The sequence below is a fragment of the Chionomys nivalis genome, chromosome 1 (genome assembly GCF_950005125.1).
Source record: "Chionomys nivalis chromosome 1, mChiNiv1.1, whole genome shotgun sequence".
NCBI lineage: Eukaryota > Metazoa > Chordata > Mammalia > Rodentia > Cricetidae > Chionomys > Chionomys nivalis.
In genome coordinates this window covers 3,753,504-3,764,230 of record NC_080086.1, presented here as the reverse complement: position 1 = coordinate 3,764,230, position 10,727 = coordinate 3,753,504, and the positions used below count along the sequence as shown (strand labels likewise).

Here is a 10,727-nt window from a genome sequence, read left to right as displayed (position 1 = left end):
CTCTGGCTGGCCTGGAACTTGGTATGTAGACCAAGCGGGTCCCAAACTCAGAGATCCAAACTGAGATGAAAGGCAAAGCCTACCACAGTGGATCATTAATTTCATTTATATGAGGAAGTGCAATACCAATGGAGGCTCCCAGTTCGGCCACAACGGTAGAGTGATTGTTGGTGGCAATGAAGGGAGCTGCGAAACAGAAGTGGAACTTCCCAGAGATGGGTGGGACGAATCCCAGAAGCTGAGATACTCAAAAATCATTTCCTCAACGATTTCTTCTTTTTTTTTTAGATTTTTTTTGCTTTTTATTTATTTATTTATTTAATTATTAAAGATTTCTGCCTCTTCCCCGCCACCACCTCTCATTTCCCCCCTCCCCCTCCTCAACGATTTCAAAATACCCTTCCAATTGTTGGAATTTTTAAATCCCCAAAGTCATATGTTAATAGGATTTAAGAGGGGAGACCTTTGGAAGGTAACTGGGTCCTGAGGACTCTGTAGTTTAATGTGATTAAAGTGTGCTCTCTCTGGGTCTGGTCATAAACATGTAGACATGTAGCATGTAGAGAGCACCACCTGACAAAATGAAAACAAGGACCCAGTCCATCAAGACCCATAGTTCTGGGAAAGTCTCTGAATGTGCTAACCTTGCTTTTTGGCCTGTGTAGTTCTGCTTCTGGCTAACTGTCCCTGTTAACTGAAGTGTGCCAACACGGAATATACCCACCCACCTCCAACACCAGGAATAGTCAGTCAGTCTGGGGTCTATGATAATGAGTTTGTGGGAGTCGGGCGGTGGTGGCGCACGCCTTTAATCCCAGCACTTGGGAGGCAGAGGCAGGTGGATCTCTGTGAGTTCGAGACCAGCCTGGTCTACAAGAGTTAGTTCCAAGACAGGCTCCAAAACCACAGAGAAACCCTGCCTCGAAAAACCAAAAAAAAAAAAAAAAAAAAAAAAAGAGTTTGTGGGAAATCCAGAAACCAGGCATTTGAAGATTCAGACTCATTTCCCATCAGAATGTCCCCAAACTACCAAAAATAACCTTCCGGCTATCACTCTGTAGACAGTTTTCTCTCACAAATAATGTCACAGACACTTATAATTAATTACGGAAGCTTGGCCTTAGTTTAGGCTTGTTCCTAACTAGTTCTTACAATTTAAATTAATCCATGTCTTATTTTCTCTGTGGAGTTTTGGATCCTGTCCTAGAACTCACTTATAGACCAGGATGACCTCAAACTCATAGAGACCCGCCTGCCTCTGCCTCTCGAGTGCTGGGATTAAAGGCATGTGCCACCACCACCTGGCTAACTTTTTGTTTTATTAGATTAAATTGGGATTAAAGGCATGCGCCGCCACACTGTGTACCACGTACCATGATTAATAAAAACCCAGAGACAGATATTGGGGTCAGAAAAACAAAACAGCCAGTCACTGGCTCTTACCTCTACCTTACTCTAAATGGTGATCCTGCCTCCAGGAATCTCAGAATGAGACTCTGTGTGAGTTCTGTCTTTGCCCTTCCCCCCGTTTTATATTCCTCTTTAGTTCTGGGATTAAACTGCCCGGTTTCTATGGCAAACTAATATGGCTACTGAGATTAAAGGTATTTATCACCACTACCTGGTTTGTAAGGTTGGTCAGTGGGGCTGTTTTACTCTCTGATCTTCAGGAAAGCTTTCCTTATTAAAATACAAAGGAAATATCACCAGGCAACCCATGCCTTTTAATCTACATTCTGTTACGTGGCTCTGTACAGCCCATCCTCCTTTCTTTGCGTCTGGCTGGCGATCCTGGCTTTTTTTTTTCTTCCCAGAGATCTCTCTCTGCCCAGAAGTCCTGCTGCCTAGCTACTGGCTGTTCAGCTTTTTATTACAACAATCACAGCAATACATCTTCCTTAAGATGGAACCTGACAGACTTGCTTAGTTTTCCTGGAGCCTCTCTTCTGGCTAGAGTCCTCTCTTTCCCCACAGTCACACAGAACACACTAGTTACCTGTGTTGACTACTTAAGTCTTATCTCCAAATGCGTTTCCTCTGCCTTTACCCCTTCTTTACCTGTCATTCGTTCCTCAGCACGGCGCAGTTTAATGCTTAGTTTCCCAAGCTTTCCGTTTCTAGTGTGTCAGTTTCCTCAGGAACCCCTACTCAGAATAAAAGCACGCACAGAGTCTCCAATTGGGTTAGCCCCTCCTGCCCCAATCGAACATGACACCCTCTTTTAGCCATTTTGATTTCTTGGTAAATATTGGGTGAACGGCTTGTCGTGTATATGTTTGGTGATCCTCCTGGAAAGTAAAAGTGGAGGAAAGCAAGTATTCCAGATAATGCAAAAAGAAAAAAACAAGCCGGGCGGTGGTGGCACACGCCTTTAATCCCAGCACTCGGGAGGCAGAGGCAGGCGGATCTCTGTGAGTTCGAGGCCAGCTTGGTCTACAAGAGCTAGTTCCAGGACAGGAACCAAAAGCTATGGAGAAACCCTGTCTCGGAAAAAAAAAAAAAAAGAGAGAGAGAGAGAGAAAGAAAGAAAGAAAGAAAAAAACAAAACCCCCAAACAAACCAAAGCCGCACACAAACAAAACACGTTCCAGGCCAGCCAGGACCGCATCAAACGGAGTAAACACACAGGACCGAGGAAGCAGCGATCTCTAGGGCGGTCTCAGCGCAGAGTGAACTACAGGGTGGGAAGAGGCAGCCACCCGTGGAGCGGTCTCAGCACAGCGTGGACCCGGATCCGCCCTCCCGGGCACCGCCCACACCAGGGTCCGCAGAAAGCCCCGCCCCTCCCCGACAGCGTGCCACGCCCCCATAAAGGGAGCCCTGTGATTGGCCCAGACCCTCCATAAATTGTCCAATCGCGGCCGAACTGGGTGCTTTGGCGTTTGTGCGTCCTCGGCAACATGGCGGATCGGCTCACGCAGCTGCAGGACGCCGTGAACTCGGTGAGGGCTCCCGGCTCCAGTCGGCCTCACTCTCCCCGACGGGAGGACGGTGGCCGGGCCGGGGCGAGCAGGAAGGGCGCCGGGAAGATGCGTCGGGCGGCCGGGCCACGAGAGGCCGCGGGCGGGGTCTGAGCGACGGCCCGCGGCCTGTCCTGGGAAGGGGACCTGGCGGCCTGTCCTTGGGGGGACCTGGAAGTCTCTCCTGGGGAAGGGACCCGGTGGCCTGTCCTTGGGGGGACAGGTGGCCTGTCCTGGGGAGGGAACCCGGCGGCTGTCCTGCGGAGGATATGGAGGCCTGTCCTGGAGGGGACCCGGTGGCCTGTCCTGCGGAGGACATGGAGGCCTGTCCTGGGGGGGACAGGTGGCCTGTTCTAGGGAGGGGACCTGGAGGCCTGTCCTGGGGAGACCAGGAGGTATGTCCTGAGGGGATCAGGTGGCCTGTCCTGGGGAGGGGACTCAAGATGTGTGGCTAGGTAGTGGGGAATGAGTGTGCTCAGGTCCCAGGGGTCCGGGCCAGCCTGAGCTTCGCTAACTTTGTCCCTTCTGGCTGTTACTCTTGCCTACTATGCACAAGTGGTAACTACACACAAGATAAACAATACTTCTGACCGCCTCCTATCCCTCTAATCCCCACTCTCTGGAGGCAGAGGCAGGCAAATCTGAGTTTGAGACTGCCAGCCTCAAAGCCAGTTCCAGGGCAGCCAGAGAGAGAGGGACCCTGACTCAATAAATAAAAAATAAAAGATACTTCTACTTATTTCCATTAAGAGTGCAAGGGTTTTCCATCGGTCGTTAAAATCTCAGTGTTGTTCCGTGTCTGTGGATTTCTGCGTACTGGAAAAAAACAACCCTAGTCCCTGGTCAGTGTTTTCCTTATAGGAAGTTATAACTTGGCTTCTTGGTAATACATCACTTTGAGAGGACTTTGAGATTGTGAATCTACTTACAGGAAAACTGCCTACTCTGCAAATAAAGTAGTTTTTAAGTTGAGGGGCTATCCCTAAATGTTGATGAATTCACAGGCTGAATTCTTCTTTGCAAAGATTTCCCTGGGCTGTCTGCCAGCCTTTCCCAAAAGAGTACTCCTTTGAGATTTTACAAATCTTAATAACGCAGTGTAGGAGCTTATCTCAGAAAAAAAAAATTACATCTTCGTGTAGGTCCTATAGTTAGGATGGTGAGGATACACGTGGTCTTGACTCATCTTAGGAACACTGGTAGTTTGGCTAATATGGATGCCTACTGTGTCTGTAGGCAATGTGTTTAAAGAGAGCTATTCCTCGAGGACCTTAGATGTCATAAACTCCAGAGACTTTAGATGGTGAAACGCTGGAGCTGCCTAGGGAGTTGGAGTAGACTGTTTTCAGCTCGTAAGCGCTAAAGTAGATGGGGGCCTAGAGTGATGTTAACACTTGCTCTGCCATCTGGAAATGCCCGAGTACAACTCTGTCACGTAATATGTATATGTCATGGGGTTGGGTTTCAGTAACTACTTTTTCTACAGTTGAACAGTGGGTCTCGAAAGCATTTGCAGGGCAGAACACCGCTGTACTGAATACGTTGCGTTGGGTTTTTCAAGTCTTATACCAGTGCTGCAAAACGGAATGCTGCAACTTACAAATGAGGTCAGCCAGGCTAGCTTCTCAATGACAGCTCAAATTTTTGTCACTGAAATAATGATAGCAAAACAATAGAAATGCTATTTCCTGACTAGAACTAGTAACTGAGGCTCAGGGATCAAGATTAGTGAGAAGATGGAGGAGGGTTTACTTGTGTTTGGCTGTAAGATGGTAAAATGTAAACTTTCAAATTACTTGAATACTTTTTTTTTTTTTTAAGTTTTGCTGTTTTTGAGGAGGAGTCATCTTATGTAACTCTGGATGGCTTAGAACTCTCAACGTAGTCCAGACTGGCCTTAAACTCACAGAGATCTGCCTGCCTCTGGCACCCATGTGCTAGGAGCAAAGGCGTGTGTCCCATGCCCCAACAACAAACACACATTGAGCAACAAGATTACAGTTTGAGTCTTGAAGAATTATAGTTGTGGTAACTTACAGTAAAAATTTTTTTTTCCATATAGTATGGACTGGCCTGGAATGTCCTGTGTAGTTGAGACCTTGAACGTCTGTTCTCCTTCCCGTCTGAGTACCAGAATTACATGGATGTGCTGTTACCACAATTACATGGATGTGCTGTCACTCCTAGTTTTCTGCTCGGTGCTGGGGATCCAGTTCAAGGCTTCATGTATGCCAAGCAGGCAGTCTACCAGCTGAGCTAGATCCCTAACACTCCCACCGTTTCTTTATACTCGGTAGATGCTCTGTTCACAGAAAGACGTCATGCACTTTGTGTGTGTGTGTATAATTTATTTAACTTTATTTCATGTGCATTAGTGTGAAGGTGTCAGATTCCCTGGGACTGGGTTACAGACAGTTGTGAGCTGCCATGTGGGTGCTGGGAATTGAACCCGGATCCTCTGAAAGAGGAGCCAGTGCTCTTAACCTCTGAGCCATCTCTCCAGCCCTAAATAATGCACTTTGTATATTACTTTTTGTTGTTAACCTTGGGAGCATAGTAGAATTTGTTAGATTTAGTCAATCCCACCTCTACTGCTTTTTTGTTTTGTTTTGTTTTCAAGGCAGGGGTTCTGTGTGGCTTTGGAGTCTTCCTGGAACTCACTCTGTAGACCTGGCCTTGAACTCAGAAATACTCCTGTCTCTGCCTCCCGAGTGCTGGTATAAAGGTGTGTGCCACCCACCACCACCTGGCACAACTACTTACTTTTAAAAGTATTTTTTTTAAAGATGTATACAAGGGGCTGGAGAGATGGCTCAGTGGTTAAGAGCATTACCTGCTCTTCCAAAGGTCCTGAGTTCAATTCCCAGCAACCACATGGTGGCTCACAACCATCTGTAATGAGATCTGGTGCCCTCTTCTGGCCTGCAGGCATACACGCAGACAGGATATTGTATACGTAATAAATAAATATTAAAAAAAAAAAGAATAAAGATGTATACAATGTTCTCCTGCATGTACACCTCCATTCCATAAGAGGGCACCAGATCTCATTACACAAATGGTTATGAGCCATCATGTGGTTGCTGGGAATTGAACTCAGGCTGGACCTCTGGAAGAGCCGCCAGTGCACTTAACCTCTGAGCCATCTCTCCAGCCCTAAAAGTACTTATTTTTGCTTGAAATAACTATTGGCATATCTCAATACTTATATAAAAAAGAATCATAAGCCGGGCGGTGGTGGCGCACGCCTTTAATCCCAACACTCAGGAGGCAGAGGCAGGTGGATCTCTGTGAGTTCGAGGCCAGCCTGGTCTACAAGAGCTAGTTCCAGGACAGGAACCAAAAGGCTACGGAAAAACCCTGTCTCGAAAAAAAAAAAATAGAATCATAATTGTAGTTTGGTTTTTTTTTTTTTTTTTTTTTTTTTTTGGTTTTTTTGTTTTGTTTTTTTGAGACAGGGTTTCTCTGTAGCTTTTGGAGCCTGTCCTGGAACTAGCTCTTGTAGACCAGGTTGACCTCAAACTCAAAAAGATCCTTGGGGCTGGAGAGATGGCTCAGTGGTTAAGAGCATTGCCTGCTCTTCCAAAGGTCCTGAGTTCAATTCCCAGCAACCACATGGTGGCTCACAACCATCTGTAAAGAGGTCTGGCGCCCTCTTCTGGCCTTCAGGCATACACACAGACAGAATATTGTATACATAATAAATAAATAAATATTTAAAAAAAAAAGAAAGAAAAAAAGATCCGCCTGCCTCTGCCTCCCGAGTACTGCGATTAAAGGCGTGCGCCACCACCACCTGGCGGTTTTTTGTTTTTGTAGACAGAGTTTCTCCATGTAGCCCTTATTATCCTGTAATTTGCTTTGTAGACCAGGCTGTTCTCGAATTTAGAGATCTACCGGCCTCTGCCTCCCAAGTGCTGGGATTAAAGGCCTGTGCCACCACCACTCGGCTTCTGTTTGCTTTTTGTTTTTTGTTTGTTTGTTTTATTGAGACAGGGTCTCATGTAGCCCAGGTTGTCCTCAGACACTGACGACTCTGAGGTTATCCTTGAGATTCTCACCCTCCTACCTCTGGGATCAAGCTGTGTACTGCCATGTGCAGTCTAAGCAGCGCTGTGGATCAGACCCAGGGCTTCATGTGTGCTGTGTGAACGCTCTGCCAACTGAACTCAGTATTTCTTTGTGTGGTTGAAGCATGCATGGGTGTGTGCGGGTGCACTTACTGTGCATGCTTATGTATCTTTCTCCTTATGTTTGAGCAAGCCTCTCACTGAACCAAAACCTCATGTTTTCAATAGACCAGATGATCGGTGTGACTGCAGGGTCTCTGATGTGGGTGCGGGAATCCAAATTTGGGCCCTCGGGCTTGTATAATATTTACCTAACCCCTATGTTTTGTTTGGTTTTGGTTTTGGCTTTTAAATATTAGCATATGGGGCTAGAAAAATAGCTCAGCAGTTAAGTCTGCGTTTCTTGACTCCCAGCACCCACATGGTAGTTCATGATTATCTAAACCTCCAGTCCCAGAGGATCTGATGGCCTCTGTGGGCACTCTGTGTGCGTACCTTATGGTACACACACACACACACACACACACACCTCTACGTAAATATATGCACATACATACATACATATACATATATACAGAAAACATTCATACACATACGTAAACTAAAATTAGCATTGAGTTATGATTTGAAAGAGTCTTTGTTTTGTGTGTGTGCGTGTTTTTTATGTGTGTTTTGCTGCACATGCGCCTGTGTGCCCATGGGTGCCTGGTGCCCTTTACAGACCAGAAGAGGATAAATCCCCTGGAGTCAGAGTTACAGTTGTGAGCTGTGGATTCTGGGAATTGAACTCAGGTTCTCTGCAAAAGCATTTTATTTAGTATCTGTTTCTTAACCATTTAGTGTCTGTTTCTCTTTTGCAATCTGTACATCTCCTGGGATGGATATCTGGTTTTATCTGTGAGCGACCTTTTCTTGGGAGCTCAGTCTCCAGAAACACTCGGAGAGAAAAAACAATCACTTATGGCTCAGTCTCCAACTTTCTCCTGTATCAGTTCTTTAGGCTAGATTGAGACATTTAATTTAATTTCACCTAGACTGATACCGAGCTTAAGTTTCTTTGTATGATTAAACCATTTAATCCAAGATAGATGTAGATTGCTGGTAATTGTGCATTTTAGTGTACAAACTTTATCGTTGTTAGTAATAACTGGCTCATTTTATGTACAAATTATCGTTGTTAGTAGTAACGTGCTCATTTTATGTAAAAATACTCCTTTTGTGAGGAGTTTGCTTAGAGATCATTGTTATGAAGAAATTGTTGCCATGTCTCAGCATCCTTAAAGCTGACAACCTTTTGTAACCTTGACTTTTTCTTTTTTTCAAGCTTGCAGATCAGTTCTGTAATGCCATTGGCGTCTTACAGCAGTGTGGTCCTCCCGCCTCCTTCAGTAACATCCAGACAGCCATCAACAAAGACCAGCCAGCCAATCCCACGGAAGGTGAGCTCTCCTGACTCGGGCTGACGTTTCTTCTACAGGTTATAGCGTCTTTGTAAAAACGTGACTGTGGTTGGAGTATATTACTGTAAGTTTTGCAATAAATGATTCTTCTTTTTTTTTTTTTACATTTAATTTTGTAGCATATATGTGGGTGTGCCTAGCATAGCATGCATACAGGAGATGAAAGGATCTGTTAATTCTGTAGTATATATGTGGGTGTGCCTGGCATAGCATGCATATGAGAGATGAAAGGATCTGGAGCTGTTCTCTCCATCCTGTGGGTTCTGGGGATCAAACTTGGGGACAAGTGCCCTCGTCTGCAAAGCTATCTCAGAGTGGCCAAGGAATGAGTTTATCAGCTCAATTCATATGCCTCATAATTCTGGTCACGTCCAATAAAAGTTGCTCCCTTAGGGGAAAAGTTGTATGAACTGAGCTGAATTTGCCTGTATGACCTTAGTAAGAAAAGTGTCTCATTAGTGGATTTCTTTGCTCAAGGCACAAAAACATCCTAGTAAAGGAAATGACCTGTTAGGCTGATTCCCAGTATGAATTAATATTAAGTGTGTAAGTAGTATTGGTATTCTAAAATTATGCTTTTAACATTGTAATTATTATATTGGAAAGTTAGCTGAGCTTTTCTAGTTTTATTAATTTATAATTTCTGCTTATGGAAATGTAAGATTTTGATAATTTAACTTAATTTTTTTCTTCAGAGTATGCACAACTTTTTGCAGCACTGATTGCACGAACAGCAAAAGATATTGATGTTTTGATAGATTCCTTACCCAGTGAAGAGTCAACAGCTGCTTTACAGGTGAAAACTCTTTTCTTGATAAAATAACCGGTGGTGGAAAACTTTGAATTAAAGAAGATTATAACATTCAATTTAAGATTATATTTTAAGTGGGAGATATTTTGGGTTTTGTTTGTTTATTTTGTTTTGTGGTCAGATCCAGGGTCTCACACAGTAGGCAAACACTTGATAAATGGGAGCTAGCACAGCCTCTGGAAGATGGTACCGAATAGTTGTCTAATTTTGACTTAAAAGATCATCAGATCATGCCAGATATGGTGGTACACACCTTGAATCCCAGTACTCGGGAGGCAGAGGCAGACTGGTCTCTGTGAGTTCAAGACCAGCCTGGTCTACAGAGTGAGTTCTAGGACAGCCAAAGATACACAGAGAAACCCTGTCTCGGAAAACCAAGAAAAAAAATTCACAAGGATCGGATGCTGTGTGTATCGACATTGAGCAGTTTCATCTCAGGCAGAAGTCTCCTGTGCCCCTCACCTTGTGTGACCAGAAGAGTGAGAGGAGATTGGCATTCGGAATGTGGAACAAAACAATGCCTACGAGCAGTGTAAAAACAGGGCATGTATGTATTTACACACCTATATATTCTGATTGAAAATTAGTCTTCTAATAACTCATAGAGAAAAAATTCAGTTGATATTTAGAAAACCTGTTACTAAAAGAAAAGGCAATGATTGGAAAACCACTCTGATTTTAAAATAAATACTTGTGCTTTAGTTTCTGTCATTCATCTCTGAGTATAATAAAATTCATGTCTTACAAAGGCTGCTAGCTTATATAAGCTGGAAGAAGAAAATCACGAAGCTGCTACCTGTCTGGAGGACATTGTTTACCGAGGAGACATGCTTCTGGAAAAGATCCAGAGCGCGCTTGCTGACATTGCGCAGTCACAGCTGAAGACCCGGAGCGTTACCCGCAGCCAGTCTATGCCCGACTCATAGCATCGCGGACACGTGACTGAGAAAAGACTGTTGAATGCCGCATCAGACTAGGACGTGGCCCTGCCAGCAGCTACAACCTATGCTGCGACGTCGACCTTCTCAACTGGTTCTCACTGTCTTCTGTTTCCACGGGATAAGTCAAAAGCTTCAACGTTACTATTGCCCTGGAGTCATCTTCAAATATCGTTACGTCATTTTTTATCTAACTTAATTTTCAAGGTAGATACTGTACTAACGATCACAATATAATTAAACAGACAAACATACAATAAAGCTCTTGGATGTTTTGTGTATGTTGTTTTTTTTTCTTTTCTTTTTTTGGTTTTTTTGAGACAGGGTTTTTTTGTGTAGCCTTGGCTGTCTAGAATTCGATCTGTGATCTGTAGACTAGACTGACTTCAACTCACAGGGATCTGCCTGCCTCTGCCTTCCTACGGACTGGGATTAAAGGGGTCTGTGTACAGTGAGGGACGGAATCCAGGCCTTGTGCTTCTTGTGTA

General features: G+C 44.5%; 1 protein-coding gene across 1 annotated transcript; it reads left to right on the top strand.

Moving 5' to 3' along the window:
• Positions 1-2,874: 2,874 nt before the first annotated feature.
• On the top strand, positions 2,875-10,509 carry Med21 (mediator complex subunit 21). Its single transcript, XM_057777269.1, has 4 exons — positions 2,875-2,942; positions 8,355-8,469; positions 9,186-9,286; positions 10,051-10,509. Exons 1-4 carry the CDS (start codon positions 2,901-2,903, stop codon positions 10,225-10,227), a joined length of 435 nt encoding a protein of 144 aa, XP_057633252.1. The 5' UTR covers positions 2,875-2,900; the 3' UTR covers positions 10,228-10,509.
• Positions 10,510-10,727: the final 218 nt, after the last annotated feature.

What these genes read in the sequence shown, in the direction of transcription:
- Med21 (XM_057777269.1), top strand. Translation starts at nt 2,901, where the DNA reads ATGGCGGATCGGCTCACGCAGCTGCAGGACGCCGTGAACTCG. An exon ending in GCCAGCCAATCCCACGGAAG is followed by an intron (nt 8,470 to 9,185) that starts GTGAGCTCTCCT and finishes TTTTTTCTTCAG; the next exon opens with AGTATGCACAACTTTTTGCA. An exon ending in AGTCAACAGCTGCTTTACAG is followed by an intron (nt 9,287 to 10,050) that starts GTGAAAACTCTT and finishes TGTCTTACAAAG; the next exon opens with GCTGCTAGCTTATATAAGCT.